The 16,229-nt window shown below is 46.9% G+C and overlaps 1 protein-coding gene across 1 annotated transcript in view; it reads left to right on the plus strand.

Moving 5' to 3' along the window:
- SLC24A1 (solute carrier family 24 member 1) overlaps positions 1-14,632 on the plus strand; it is a 33,035-nt gene extending 18,403 nt beyond the window's left edge. Inside the window, exons 3-8 of the mRNA XM_012555028.2 lie at positions 1,411-1,497; positions 2,706-2,797; positions 6,771-7,199; positions 7,893-7,982; positions 8,888-9,054; positions 9,971-14,632. Coding sequence (XP_012410482.1) covers positions 1,411-1,497; positions 2,706-2,797; positions 6,771-7,199; positions 7,893-7,982; positions 8,888-9,054; positions 9,971-10,220 — 1,115 coding nt within the window. The 3' untranslated portion in view covers positions 10,221-14,632. The remainder of the gene's footprint in view (positions 1-1,410; positions 1,498-2,705; positions 2,798-6,770; positions 7,200-7,892; positions 7,983-8,887; positions 9,055-9,970) is intronic.
- Positions 14,633-16,229: the final 1,597 nt, after the last annotated feature.

The raw sequence follows: 16,229 nt of genomic DNA on the forward strand, positions 1-16,229 counted from the left end.
CTTCCTCTCTTTCACTGAAGCTCTCAACTACCACTGTCAACTTATCATCATTGTCCTTGTTGTTATAGCTGAAACTTATATGGTGCTTTCTAGGTACCAGGCACTGTTTTAAGCAGGTTCCCGCATGAATTCATTTCCTCCTCACAACGACTTTGTAAGGTGTTACAGATGAAGAATCTGAGGTACAGAGAAGTGAAGGACTCACACAGCTTGGTCTGCAGCTAGCAGGCGGTGGAACTAAGATTTAAGCCCAGGCCGTCTGGCTCCAAAATTGGTGCTAATGTAACAATATGCGTGAGGCTGGCACTTGCAGCAATTAAAGCATTTGTGTATTTTGTCTCATGGACCCTCATATCAGTGCTCTGCGTATGTCCTGGAGTTTGCTGCCTTCTAGAGAGAGGACACTGAGGCTTAGAGAAGGTCCACAGGCTCCCCGAGGTCACCCAGTGCTCTCGGGCAGAGACAGACAGGAATCCACAATGGATCCCATGCAGCCACTTCGTTCCATCGCTTGTGCCACGGCCTCCCTCCCGAGCTGTGAGGAGGACGGTCATGAGCCCCTGGACCTCAGTCTCTGACCCGTCATCCTCTCCTACCTTGAAATGACATGTGTAGATCGCTTTGCGTGTTGCCAGGCACAGTGTCATTGCAAAGAGTTGCCCCCTCATCGTTCTTCTTGCCTGAAAACCAGGGCGGCCCCATTCTGCACACTCTGCCATGTGGGCCTCCAGCAAAGCAGGTGCACGGGGATTTGGAGGAGGCCCTGCTTGGGCTGCAGGTGTCTGGGGCCAGAAAGGGTATGGCAGGGAGATGGTTGGTCAGTGATTTCCCCTTTTCAACTGGAGAGAGAAGGTTCAGGAGCATGGCCACCAGGAGTCTCCTTGGAGCTGTAGCAAAGCTTCTAGTAGATTCCTAGGAAGTCTAAGCCGCAAAGGACCTTACACATAATCTAGTCCAAGGTGGGCACATACATGTCTCCCTGCCATTATTTCCCTACTGCCTGCTCATCACAGACATCACTGGTCAATATGGCACTTTCCTACTAAGCCTGAGTCAGAATCCTTCTCAATTCAGTAGCCATCACTTGAGCTGATAAAGGAAATAAATCCTAGTCGTTGCCCCGGAGTCCAACCATTTTACCAGAGAGAAAACAGGCCTAGAGAAGGGAAGTGACTTGCCCAAGGTCACAGCCAGTCAGTGACAGTGCAGGGAATTTAAGACAAAATTTTGGGAATTGGGCACCATCAACAGGCCTAGTAGGACCGGAATCCAGGCATCCCCACTCCCAGGCCAGGTTCTTCCCACCCACTACGGCTGCTCTGGCTGCTCAGCTGACCATCCCAACTGAAAAGGGGTGGCAGGAACAATATTGTGGTCCCAGACAAGATGTGTTTCCTTTCTGTTTTGCAGCCCGCCCCTCCAAGGACAAGGAGGAGGAGAGCTTGAATCAGGAGGCCAGAGCCAAGCCCCAGATCAAAGCAGAAAGCAAATCAGAAGGTGAGAGGATGGCCAGGCCAGAGGGTTTTCTCCTGCTACCAACCCCGGGTCAGGAGCAAGCCTGGCTTGGAGACAGCAGCCCACCCAGGCCAGGACTGAGGCACGCCTCTGGGTCTCTCTGAGCCAGGCAGCCAGAGTGACGGTCCCGATGCTGGCATGTCCACCCTGCCCCATGCTGCCCTGCACTCCACTGCCCTCCCGCCTCCTCCTTCCACGGTATCCCTTTCTGACATGACTGCTGGCCTGAGGGCAGCCCCATACAACTCCCTGTGCGCCCTCCCCAGGTGGGGCGGGCGAGGGAAGGAGGCCCCGGCACGCCCTCCCCGGCTGGGGCGGGCGAGGGAGGGCCATAAGTTGTTGACCTGCCACGCCTTTTTTTGCCAAATCTCATCCCAAATGAGACTCCACCGGGAATGGGCACGTTCTTTCTCCTTCCTGTCACTTCTATGCAAGGACAGTACTGCTAGTGATGGTCTAGACCAGCAACTCCAGTGAGGGAGGGCCACCAGGGGTCTGGTGACACAGAGGTCCAGCATCTCTGTGGCAACAGGGACTGGGGCAGTGGGAGATCTGCTGACACGTGGGCTCTGCACGGTGCCTGAGGCCTGCCTGATCGACCCAGCAGCCCCCGGAGGAGGCAGAACAGGACCGTTCCCATCCGACAGACAAGGAAACCGAGGCTGAGTCAAGTGACTCGCCCAAAGCCACACAGCCATGATGTGAGAGGGCGAGAACCTAAACCCAGCTCTCTAGACTTTCCACGCCTCCCCCCTGCCCCCCGCCTGCCTCCCAATCGTGTTCCCAGGCTTCACACCTGCTGCCTTTGAAATCAGCAGGATCCTTTCCATGAGGTTGGTAGGACAAAGGGTCAGATGCTGAGGGCTGGGAGTTTTTCCTTCTCTCTGCTCTAGTCGCTCAAATTGTTCACAGTCTTCGTGGCCACACTGGCCAGGATGGAGATGTCTGTGAATACAGGGCTGGCAAGGACGGCCGCCTCCTCTCATCCGCGACATCGCAGTGGACAGGGCAGTAGCAGCTCACATCGTATCATTTTACTTTACCTACCAACAAGGAATCCCCAAACCAACCCACTGACGTCCTGAAGTGATCCAAGTCCAAGAGCCCTATCGTGGCTCACACTAGCACCCCCACCCGTTGCTCACATCCTGGTACTCTCTTCTGACCTATCCCATGTTTATCCTTTAAAGAGGAGGAGCCAGCTGAGCTCCCTGCGGGCACGCACACTCCAGCCCCTGCTCCAGACGTCAGTGGAGATCCGGAGGACAATCCAGACAGCCAGGTAGGCACCCAGCCTGGCTGCCCTCTGCACGGATGGAGGCCCTGCTGTCCCAAAATACTTCCTTCCTGAAGGTCTGAAATCCTATTTGAGATTCATTAGTCTGGGGAAAACGTTGCCTTTTCTCTGAAGATCACTTTAACAATAGAAATACCCATGGGGCCAGCGAATTCACCATGACACCTTAGGATGAATGCGTTACTGTATATGAGAAAGTGTTGTGAACTGTCACATCCTCTAAAAACATAGAGAAACATTGTTAGTGGGTCTGTAAGCTCCTAGGGGACAGTGAGCCAGGTAGCTTGAAATCCAGGTGGAAGGAGAGCTGGGTAAAGACCTCGTAACCGTCCAAGATTCCCCGTTGCCTGCACCTGGCCCAGGCTCCTTGGTCTGGTACACAGGCCTTCTGAGTGAGACCTGACTTCTCTACAGACCCACAACCTCTTCTACGATGCTCCACTTAAAAGCATGTCTCCGTGTTTTTCTGCCTCCGTGGCTTGGCTCACATGATTGGCTCACCCTGTTGCTATGAGTTGGAATCGACTCGACGGCAATGGGTTTGGTTTGGTTTTCTAGGTTGCCTTTTTCCCCTCCATCTTCACTGATCCTAATTTCACCCACCCTCCAGGCCCAGAGTAAACGCCTCTTTTGCCATGAAGCCTTCTCTGATCCCCCCACCCAAGTGCCTGTGGTATTGTGAACCCTCTCAGGGTGCTTATCACTGCCTTCCTTGTACTCCATTCATGAGTTTCTCTTAGTTCTCCTAAGGAGCTTGGGTGGCACGGTGGTTAAAGTGCTCAGCTGTTAACTGAAAAGTCAGTGGTTTGAACCCACCTGCCACTCCTCAGGAGAAAGATGTGGCAGTCTGTTTCCGTAAAGATTACAGCCATGGAAACCCTATGTGGCCTTTCTACTCTGTCCTATAGGGCCACTAGGAGTCACAGTCTACTTGACAGCACACAACAACTTTGTTCCCCTCCTAGTTGGTGAGGTTCACGACAGCAGGATCTGAGTCATCTCTTTCTTCCCTGTAGAGAGAAACGCGTGCCTGGCACGTGGCTGTGCTCAGTTAGGGTTGGGTGACTGACAGCAAATAAGCACGCAGTTTGCGGGTTCCACCCCGTGTTGTTTGTTTGTTTGTTTATCTTATTTGACATCCAGAAGTGCTCAGTTATATTTCATCCTTGATCCAGCAACTTTGGGTTCAGTGTCTAAGACATCTCCATGGTATCATCTTGTCCCGAGTAGGCCCATTACAGCCAGCTCAAGTAAAAGGGATTAAAAGAATAAATACAGCGGTTATCTCCTGGAATCCCAGGGCAGGAGGTGAAGCTTGGTCTCACGAGGAGCTGGGCCCAGGCCTGAAAAGGTATCTGTGACCCTGGTGGCGTCACCCTCACATCCCTTTCTCTGTCTGTGTCAGCTCTATAACTTAGGCTCTCTGGACAGCCTGGCTCCATTCGTTTCCTTATTAGCACACCGAACCCCACACCACCACCCCAGTCCTCCAGTCCACATGGCCATCAACCAGTGACTGGCTCCTAGTCTCAGAAGAGACAGAATCTGTTCAACCCAGGCCACGGGTCAGATCCAGCCTGGATCCAATCAGCTGTGGCAGGGAGAGATAGGTGCCTTGACTCCAACATGGAAGAAGAGAGATGCTATTGAGTTGGGGCTACTAGGGGTGGCATTCTCAGAGAAGACTGTGCAGGCTGGATAGGCACTCTCCTACCTATCAATTTAAATGACTTGTCGTTTCCCCCAGGAAACCTTCTTTCCCTCGTGGGGGAGAGTAGGGCAGGAATGAATCCAGACTAAAATCTCCTGTCTCCCTCTTCATTCCCAATTCCCAATATATAATATATATACATAAATATATATTTTAATATTTTATTGTGGTTTAGGTGAAAGCTTACAGAGCAAATTAGTTTCTCAATCAACAATTTATAAACAGCTTGTTTTGTGACATTGGTTGCAAAGCCCTGAATGTGTCAGCACTCTCCCCTCTTCCTGCCTGGGTTCCCCGTGTCCATTCACCCAGGTTTCTGCCCCTACCTTCCTTCTGAACTTTGCGTTTGGGCAAATGGTGCCCTTTAGGTCTCATATAGTTGATTTTTCGGAGGTGTTCATTCTTCACTGGTATTATTCTTCATTTTATAGGCCTGTCTATTGTATGGCTGTAATGTGATCTCTGGGGGTGATTACAGTTCCCAGTTTGAAGGGTGTCTAAGGGCCATAGTCTCAGGTTCCACCAGTCTCTGTTAGACCAGTAAGTCTTGTCTTTTTTATGAATCTGAATTTTTCTCCTACTCTGTCCATGACCTTCTATTGTGGTTCCTGTCAGAGGAGTTGGTAGTGGTAGCCGGGCACCATCTAGTTCTTCTGGCCTCAGACTAGTGGAGGCCATGGTTCATGTAGTCCGTTAGTCCTTTAGACTAATTGTTTGCTTGAGTCTTTGGTTTTCTTCACTCTTCTTTGCTCCCGACAAGCTCACTTAATATTAATATTTGGCTTCTTCATCAGGGGTCGCTTAAAGAAATTGCCCAGATATTTACCACAGTAAAAAAGGGGAAAAAATCCCCAGGCCCCACTCTTAACCAATTAAATCAGACTATCTGAGTGGGGACTTGGGCATCAATGTTTCTTAAGAGCCTCCAGATGATTTTAATATGCAGCAGGGTTGAGAATCACTGAACATCCTTGCAGGGAGGGCTTGCCTACATCATGAAATTTATTTCAGGGGACAGACTCACTCCATGAGCACCCAGCTCAGGTCATTTGCTCAATGCACTGGACCAGCACGTTGTTATAGGTTAGTTTGGGTGCCTAATCTAAGGAAGCTTAGAATCAATGGCTTTTAGAATACATGGAGTCAGCCTGTGGTTCCCACACAGTGGTATGCAGATGAATGTGTTAGGAGCGCTTGTGAACATATTAAAATACGGACTCCTGGCTTCCAATCCCAGAGATCCTAATTCAGTTGGGCCAGGTAGAGCCAAGAAATCTGTATTCCTAATAAGATCCCCAGGTTACCAGCTTTGCGAACCAGAGATCTCATTCAGTCCCAGCATTTGCAAAGTAAGGTAGCTTAGTGGTTAAGAGGCAGAGAGTTGGACTATCCATGTTCAAATCCAGCTTCATCACCTACAAACTATGTGGACCACAGGCAAGTTATTTAACTTCTCTGTACCCCAGTTTCTGCATCTACAAGATGAGTATAATTCTTATCTATAGCATGAGTTAGTTGACTCATGGAACTTAGTAAGCAGTAGCTATTATTATTCTTAAACTATTTAGAATGGTGCCTGGCACATAAAAACCCTGAATAAATAGGTATTATCCTAATCATTATTTCATTTATATAAGGTAATTCATATAAGAAAACAATTTAAGAGTTTCAGTAGATCAGAAATGTGATGTGACCATCAAAAGATATCGCGCCGTATGAGGTAACAGTCATGGAGGTGATAGTCCTGCTGCACACTCTACAGGTGTTCTGTGTTCAGTTCTGGGGCTCTCCTCATGGGACAGAAGCTAATTAGGATGAGTTCACCAAGATGGTGAGGAGGCTGTAGGCCATGACGTGGGAGAATGATAGAAAGACCTGGGAATGTCACATTCAGGGAGGAGAGCTATTTTGTGGAAGAGTGATTAGACATGTTCTGTGTGGCTCCAAAGAGTAAACCTATACTCAGCGGGTGGAAACTTGATGTAAACATGGACTTCAGTCAGAGCTGTCAACAGTGACAGAAGCCGGTGGTTCTCCATTCCTGGAAATCATCAAATAAGGACTGGATGACCACTGGGGAGGGAAGTGGAAGAGGGAATTTTGCTGAATGACGGCACAAGTATTCTCCTCATACTCAGGTTTTCAGATACAGCCTAAGAACAACAACAATAAAAAATGGGAGAGAACTTGGGAGGGGAAACAAGCCGAGCACTGATCACACATTAATCCGTTGGTTTGGGCTTGCAGGAACGAGATGTGGCTGAAGCCAAGAGCACAGGTGAAAGGACAGGTGGAGAGGGTGAAACTCCTGGTGAAGGAGAAACTGGAGAGCCAAGTGGAGGTGAAACTCAACTCGAAAGTGGAACCGAAGCAGAAAGGCCAGCAGACCGTGGAAGCGACGGTGATATCCAGGCAAGGAAAGGTGATGGAGGTGCAAGCGAAGGCCAGGAGTCCAGCGCTGGAACCGAAGGGGATGAGACAGGCGCGGATGGGGACGAGGGAGGCAACAGAGACGAGGAGGAGGAGGAGGAGGACGAAGAGGAGGAAGAGGCGGAGGAAAATGAGGCGCCTCTGTCCTTGGAGTGGCCAGAGACCAGGCAGAAGCAGGCCATCTACCTCTTCCTCCTGCCCATCGTTGTCCCGCTGTGGCTGACGGTGCCTGACGTCCGCAGGCTGGTGAGTGTGCCCAGCTGCACTGAGGCTGCGCATCCCCGGAAGGCTGGTGGGGCCTGTAGACACCCAGGGCTCCCGCTCCAGAGGGACAGGCCAGGGCAAGCCAGCTTGGCAGCAATCTGGGATGGAGTTCCTGCTCTGAAGGGACCGCGTGCCTGGGGGACATGCCCCTGGGCCTGGAGGCCCCAGACTTTAAGTATCCCTTATTTCCACCACTATAAACAGTGTGAACGTGGTCCCTTTCTCAGTTTCTTGATTTTAATATGGGAAGGATGCCTCCGTATTTCACAGGGATATTTTGAAAACCCAAGGTGCTAACTGCTCTTTCTACCCAGTATTCCTGTCTGTGGGGAAGGTCTGCCTAACCTACTTCACCCAAGGGCAGTTCATATTCTGCCTCTGAGTCTGCAGAGGGGCCTGGGAGGTTGCAGAAAAAAATACCTAGATGGTTCTAGGGCAAGCAAATAGCTCTTCAGTTTGGCTATTCCTAACCCAGCCTCCTGGCGGGACGCCCCTGCAGGCCCCGAGCCCTGTTTTTTCCCATCCATCTCAAGGTCGTCCCTGGAGACAGAGCCCTCAGCTCCCATGTCTCCAGAGCCTCTCCATCAGACCTCGTCACTGATTTGGGGGCTCCCTTCAAAGGGCCGAAGAACTTTAGCCTCTGCAACTTCTCTTCCTTTTCGAATTTTCAAACAGGAGTCTAGGCAGTTTTTTGTTCTCGCCTTCCTGGGATCCATCACGTGGATAGCCGTGTTCTCATACCTCATGGTGTGGTGGGCGCACCAGGTGAGTGGACAGCAGGAAGTACAGTTGGCATCAGCACAGCCCGAGAGCATGTTTCCCCCTTCAGGATGAATTGCCAGTACCCAGGGAATGCGAAAGGCCAAGTGAAATTTGTACAGTCTCTACATTGCTTGTAAAGGCTTAAAAATAGACTTTTTATTCCAACGAATGTGGTGCTTTCCAGGTGTGTCTTATGTTTACACTGGAGCATGGCACAGGAAGCCTTTCATGACCTGGTCCTGGCTGACCATTTCTAGCCTTATTCCCTGTTTTCTCTGCCATAGATCCCCCACCCCCTCCACCTGGTGAAATCCTAAACACTGTCCCAGAGTCAGCCCAGCATGGCCCTCCCTTCCCCACAACCTCCTGCAGACTCAGTCCTCCTCTGAGCACCCATGGCCTCTCTGTTCTACCCGGAGCACCTTAGCACAGAGGTGGATTGCTGTTCACAAGCGTCTCTTCCTCACTGGGCCACGGGTAGGGATGTGCCCTATGCTTATCCATCCATCTCCAGCCTCTCAGTTCCCGGCACACAGCAGGTGGCCGTGTCTGGAAGTGAAACGCTGACATGAGGAGAATTTGGAGCGGCAGTTCTTTGGGGAAGGTGCTGGTGTTGGTGGAATGGCGGTGAGAGGAAGGGTAAACCTGATGTCACAGATGGGCTTTTAGTTCAGCTGAGGAAAGAAGAGCGGTGTGGTTCTCTGCAGCCTTGAGCTGGGGCCCCATTCTCTCTCTGGTGCCCGTCGGTCAGGTCCACCCATCCGCCTCCCTCCCTCAGGCTGCGGGAGCGTGTGAGCTCCTTGGAAGGTGCTGTGTCTGCACAAAGTGCATGTGGCAGGTGCTTTGAAGAGCCTCAGGTTTTTAAGCTGTTGTGGCCATGGTTTCTCATTACTGTTGCTGTTTACCAGGTTGGTGAAACCATAGGGATTTCTGAAGAGATTATGGGTTTGACAATCCTAGCAGCAGGCACGTCGATTCCTGACCTCATCACCAGTGTGATTGTCGCTCGGAAAGGCCTGGGAGACATGGCTGTGTCCAGCTCTGTGGGCAGTAACATATTTGATATCACTGTGGGGTGAGTGGCATCGTTGTTTTCCAAGGCATATTTAGAATGACTAGAAACCAGTGTGTTGGCTCTGTTCACCGTTTTCTGCTCCATTCATTATGCAGGGGATAAAAGGCCACTTACACCATTAGTTTCTGCAAGGCAACAAAGTACCCTTCTCCATTCATCACAGCCAGATGGGATAACAGAACTGAAAGGCTGCCTGAAATGTCACTGACTGGAATTTACAGATGCATTGAAAATGAAGTCCATTAAATTCCATTACCACATACAGTCAAATGCTCTGCCCTCCAGGGCTGGGGTTGAAAGGGGCAGTGACTCAATCTCACTTCCTGAAACTCCTTCTCCTCTGTATTTCCTCCCTTGCCAGCTCCGAGGCTCTCAAGAGCATTTTGCATAAATAAGCAAATGTCTCATTTTCCCTTGGACCCTCCTCCCCACCTTGTCGCAGCAGAGCACCTGGGCCACTTTCTTTTTCCCAGTTGTGTCCTGGATTTGGGTGGTGGCCTTGGTTCCTTTAATTTAAATCTGTGTATGTGTGTGTGGGAGGAGGAGAGAGGGGCAAGAGGTGACCGGAAGGGAGTGAAAAGGGCATAGGAGAGGGTGCCCTGATCAGAAAAGAATTGAAAGGGATGCTATCCTTGCCGTAAAAATCAGGGTTAGTCAGGCAGACGTCATAAAGTGTGCAGAAAAGAGAGTTCAGACCCAGATAGCTTCGTTTAGTCTAGTCTTTCCCAGTTATTAGCTGTGAGTCTTTAGGCAAGTAATTCAATTTCCTTGAACCTCAGTTTCCTCATCTGTTAAATGGGGCTAATAATTTCTGATGTCTACTTCATAGGTTTTGTGTGTGTGTGTGTGTGTGTAAAAGTGCTTTACCATTTAAGTATATGGGATTATTATTCACATTGTTTCTTCAATCTTGCAGCTTGCCTGTTCCTTGGTTGCTTTTCTCTCTTATCAATGGATTACTGCCTGTTCCAGTTAGCAGCAATGGTTTGTTTTGTGCCATTGTTTTGCTTTTTTTCATGCTCCTATTTGTGATCTCTTCAATTGCATCCTGCAAATGGAGAATGAACAAGATCCTGGGCTTCACAATGTTCCTCCTTTACTTCGTATTCCTGATAATCAGTGTGATGTTAGAAGACAGAATTATATCCTGTCCTGTATTTATGTGAGTCAGAGTAAGTGTTGTGTACAATGGACATAGGTCAGAAGACCATGCCAGAAGTTCCTGCACCTCTTGTCACGTTAATGAAAGAACAGGATCCAGACGAGTGACCCAGAGCCTCTGATGGGAATGTGATCCGGGACTGCACTTTCTCCTTGGAAACACCTGGCGGCTCATTGTGGATTAAGGACCTCCCCTTTGGAGGGGTGGGGTTCCTCCCCTGACAAATGCAGACCTCCATTATGTGGGGCCAGTAAAGGGACCCCTGCAGCCATAGGATTTTCTAAATGAGAGCTATTTGGGGCTGAGGGCTGGGATAGTCGCGGCAGCAGTAAGACAAGCCCTCTTGCTCCCCGTCCCTCGATCACTGATGAAGAGCCGATGATCCCAAAGATGCAGGCATGGTCTGCAGCTCACCCTCCTGGCCCCTGCCCCAAGCATGTGTTGCTGTTTGCACTACAGCTTCAGTTATTGGTGAGTTTAAGACGCTATGGCTACAGGAAAAAAGGAAGTATAACAGGAATCAATTGTCATTCCACATCCTGGTCCAGTAAAATGTGTACCAGTATTTTCTAGCTTAAAAGGACATTAGCTCTTACTGTTGCATATCTGAAATGTGAGATTAGAACAGGAAGCGGCCCGAGAAATGAACATTTATGACTGTCCTTGAAGGAAGGAGTGAAGAAGAGGGGAGGAAAACGACTCGAGAGGCAATTAAAAACTAGGCACTTATTAGAAAATACAGGTTAATACTGTCTCCATCAAGTGGTCACCTTGAGGGATTAGACTTCCATCAGAGCTGCCCTGGCCCTGCCACTCCAACAGGCTCTCGCTCAGCAGTGACCGTTCTTCCCACTTGTGAGCGAGAAGGGAAGTAATTCTCAAGAGTCCAGAGTCAGTTGAGCTCAATCAAGTTGATAAGGTAGAAGATCCAGTGGGGCGATGCAATTTTTAATGTCAACCTAGATAAGATTATACAGCAAGGAGACTGATTTTCTTGTGTGCCTTACAAGTGGATCTTAAGGCAATTACAACAGAGAAAATCCAAAAACACCTAACACAATGACAGCGTGCTGGGAAAAGGGTACTAAGGCCTCCTCCCAAGGTCGCTAGTGTGAAGGACACTTGTGTTTTTAAAAATTGTGTTGTTATTTACACATTTTATGAGGAATTTCATGTGCTTTTAAATACCACTTCCTGCTGCTTTTAACAGCATCATATTAGGGGCTCACTAGAAATGAAACAGTACACACAACTCATGTCGCTGAGGTTACAGCCACAGGAGTCCAGGTGACGGCAGACTGTGACGGTAAACATGGCTCTAAGACAAACATGAGAAGTGAGTCACTGAAGACTGGAGAACAGCAGGACAGATGAGATGTGATGGAAAAACAAAACAAAACAAACTTTTAGTGTTGAAGGGCTGTTCGGAGAACTCTGGTCCCAGTGGGAACACAGTGAGGCTTTCAAGTCATAATCTATCTTTTAAGATCAGCTGGTTAATTTAATTAAGGGTCTCACTACCCCAGAATTTTCCTATTCTTTGGAAATAATTTTTGTTAAAATTCAACAAATTGAACTCATCCCTGTTGTTAGGTTTTCTTCAAGAGAAGACTGATGCAGAATATGGAATCGTGTTTAAATTCCATATTCATAAATTATCTTCATTCTTGATGCTGCTGCCCTGCCAGGTCCCCACATGCCATCGCCCAAGAACAGGAGGAGAGAACAATGTCTGCGGAAGCCAGATCCCAACACCAAAACTCTGGCCAGCAACTAGTGTCTGCGGCCAATTCTAGCTCGACTTGGGGAATGTCCTGCCTCCTCACAGCGAGGGATCTGACACTCTGCCCCAGACCAACTGAGTGAGGGGTGATGGACAGTGAAATGCTCAGTAATGATAAAGTGCTGAAAATTCATTTAATGATTAAAAACCCAAAAAACCAAACCTGTTGCCATTGAGTCAATTCTAACTCCTAGTGACCCTATAGGACAGAGTAGAATGCCCCATAGGGTTTCCAAGGCTGTCATCTTTACAGAAGCAGACTGCCACATCTTTCTGCTGCAGAACGGCTGGTCGGTTTGAACTGCTAACCTTTCAGTTAGCAGCCGAGCACTCAACCACTAAGCTACCAGGGCTCCATTTAATGATTAAAGCCAACTCTAACGATCTAACATCACTCTCCCGATCAGTTTGCTGAGTTTCTGCCATTCCTCTTTGCCTAGAAAGGAAGTTCTGATCACTTTACACTGTGACAGAAAGGGACAAGTACATGAAATGAAAGCTGGGTCTTGATGGATGAGTAGGAATGCACTGGTGAAGGAAGAGGAGAAGATTTCAGGGAGATGGAAACTTACGTGGTATCTAAGAGATCAATTTGCTATGTTTGGAAATTAAAATTTTTGTCATACACTTATAAATCTACTATAACTTATTATAAATTATGCTGTTTTAGAGGTAAAGTATCATCTTAAAATGTCAAGATAGTATTGAGATGGTCCTCTCATTTAATAGGCCAAATGACCTTTACAGTTGCCTGGGACAAATTCCAGGCCATACATTCAGTCTAGAAATTCTGAACTGTACCACGTGGGCGTCTGAATTGGAAGACGCAGCTGCATGGATGACTTCTCCTTTATCCCCCGAGAGCTGCATGTCCTTGGTGGCCCTGGTAATAGGTTTGGCCCAGATTTCTAAAAAATGTGAAACTCTCCCTCATTTAAAGGGTTAAGATTCTATATAGTACCAGAAAAAAGCTACAGATTCCAAATTTTTGAAAATTGGTATGTTTAAATGGTTACTATACATTTTGCACATTGCACTTCATCAAGAAATCTGCAAACGGTTTATCAGATTATAGGCTTAGTCTTGTATGACATTGCCTATATCAGACTTATCCTTTATTTAAAGATGCAGTACCAAAGGGGGCAGGAGCTGGAATTTCACGTTTAGGGCACAGCCTGAAGGATACATGAGCAGGACTTACATGCCGAGGAATACCCTTGGTTCTGACCCTTGTTTGTGTCCCAAGGGTCCCTCTGCAGGTGCAACCTGCAATATGTTCAGACACTGGCAGCCACAGCAGTGCCAAGAGAGGGCTGAGGAGCAGGGCTGCCCATCCGTGGGGCACCACTGGAGCCCGGTACGGCGACCTGGTCTAAGCCTTCCTGCACAACCAAAGGCGCGCTTCTGGTCTTCAGGCCCTTCCCTGTGATGAGGAGCAAAACCTGGAGAACTTCACTGACAGACTGCTCCGTCAGTTGCTCCAGTGGTTTTAGCACAGTGCTACGTTTGAAAAGAAAATTTTTAAATACAAAAGGAAGGAGCTAGCCAAATGAACAGGAACTCTGGGAAGGCAGCAAGAACTTGATCAGAAGAGTCTGTTACCATATCAGAGTATAAGCACATGTGCTCGGACTCTGTGAATTGGAGATAAAAACTCCTACATTAATGCATGCACTGATGATTTTGTAAACGTACATACTAAGCCAGCAAATGTGCTGACTCTGAGGCCAGAGGAAGAGGGCAGTAGGAAGGGGCCATGAGAAGACACCACGTACTGAGGATGTCAAGGGAAGCTGGGATGCAGCTGCTAGGCTAAAGAGAAGTTCAGTCCTGAAATAAAGCTTACCCTTGCACTCAAGCAGGAAGGGGCACAGCATGCTAACTTCACCATAAAGACCAATGGCCCTCTCAAAAAGACAGCTTGCTCTTGTCTTTCCTGGTCTGAGATACAGAGCCTAATAACAGCTTTCAAGTTCTAGTGGGAAAAATAAAAATAAAGCTGGACTACTGCACATTATCAAACGAATGGGTATTTTCACACCATATACTCACGAGGTATTTAGAAACACAACTTCTATAAACAGCAGGCTAATACTTGGTAACTGTACTAATGTATCATAGTAATTACCAGCATAAAGTAAAAACAAGTATTTATCACTTAAAATGTTGAAATGGTATTTTCAGGAGGCATTTCCCTGTATTAAAAAATGGGAATACATATTAGAAAACCTTATAAAAAGATGGTGGTGTTTAGTTTTAAAGCAAGAAAATGCCCGCAACCCCCAAAGAAAGACAAAAATCAGAAGATGACGGGCTACAATTTTGTAATTCCCTATCTGGGAATAGGAGGGGGAGCTGAATATTTGGAATATGATACAGAATACTAACGTGTGACATTCAAAACATAATGGAGGAAGCAGTAAACAAATTATACCAGCACACAGCGTGGTTTATTTTAACAATTTAAACATATAAACAAAACTAAGAGGAAGAAAACAAGAAATAAGGGAGTAAAAGAGCGTTTCTCTCCAACACGATTGGCCACGATTCTCCAAAATGAACGGCCAACAGAGAAAACTGAAGAGAAGTTCGTGTAGGATTATTTCAAAGGATGATCCACATTTTCTTCTGAGCAGGGTTTACCATTTTCTATGCATGTTTTAAGTTTTATTTTTAAAGACTAAATTTATGCAAAAGTAGGGAAAACAAAACCTCACCCAAAAACAGAAACACAATTTTGGGGGCGGGGTTACAGTCACTTTCCAAATGAGTTTGTACCATAAAGAATGGGCTTTAATCACTCTTTTTTCATCAGATATTTGAAATCAATAATGTATGATTCCTACATAGTACTTGTATTAAAGAAAAAAACAACAGCAAAAACCGCTCTTACAGAGAGAGAGAGAGAAAAAAAAAAGAAAGATAACATAACCCCAGAATCCTGTTTGGAAGGCTGTTTACCGCCAATGCCAAAAGCGTCACCTGTCAAATGTTTTTCTCATTTGACAACTTTCAAATAATTTTGAAAACGTAAGACTCAATTAAAATGTGGAGCCTGGATTTGAACAGTAACGAAGGGAAGACTGGGGTGGTATTTACAAAAGGGAGGCAGATACGTGTGCATAGCACCAGATTTTTCAAGTAAGCAAGTTCAGCCCCAAACTAACTGAGCTGACACGTTTACGTCGTTAAACGTCCTCCATTCTTTCCCAGGGTAGGAGGCTGCGCGATGTTGTAGTCGGTGCTATTCGCTAACGCTGTGCCCGCTAAAGCTGGCTGTGCTGCATCTGAACGGGGCATGGACTCTGCCGGCTTTCCACACTAATTTGGGATCATCCTTTGATTTCTTCTTTGAAATTGGCTACAGAATTCCTTCAGTAATGATAGTGTGTGTGAATGTACACATACATACACTGAAAATCTACAGTTCTAACAGTCAGAGGATACATTTTTTTCTATCAGAAACTACCCAAAGAAAGTGATGTTAGAAATAATGGACTAAAAATATATTTCTAGTCTTTTTTTATATTCATGGTACTTAAACATTCAATTTATTGTCCGATTTCTGGCTACTTCTGGGTTTTAGATTCCACAAACTTCAGATTCTGAAGGCTTGTTGAAAAAGCCAAATTCCTCAATATGGGAAATTCTATCTGGCTATACTTTTAGAGAGTACTATTTTTCTACTTTTGAAAAAATATTTTGAATTTTTATATATAGTATTAACAGAATACCTCAGTAGGTCAGATTCTGGATAAATATTCTGTAGTGTAACTTGCATCATACCCAATAATTTAGATGTTAAAATAAGGGTAAAATTTAGGGTAGGGTCAATTGCCTGACATATTTCCAAACATAAGTTCTCATGTAGAATATTACCATTTAAATTGATATTTGGCTTTGTAAGCTATGTTCCCTGTGTACTGTATGTATATATTAGCAAGAGAAAAATTCTGGGTCGTGGTTTGTTGAGCCTGGTTTTGCAGATGCAGACCTGGGCCCTCTCTGGCTCCCCTTTCACGAGGATCAATGAGTCCATCTGGGTGTGCACACCACCCTCCATGTGACTCACTGTGGTCAGGCAGGGACATTGACATGCAATCCTAGGACAACACGGACATTAGCATTGACATTTTTGGATCATTCTCCCAAATTAAAAAAAAAAAAAAAAATATATATATTTATATAGATAGATGCACACATATAGATATATGTATTCATCTTTGAATT

The sequence above is a fragment of the Trichechus manatus genome, unplaced genomic scaffold (assembly GCF_000243295.1).
Source record: "Trichechus manatus latirostris isolate Lorelei unplaced genomic scaffold, TriManLat1.0 scaffold00030, whole genome shotgun sequence".
Taxonomy (NCBI): domain Eukaryota; kingdom Metazoa; phylum Chordata; class Mammalia; order Sirenia; family Trichechidae; genus Trichechus; species Trichechus manatus.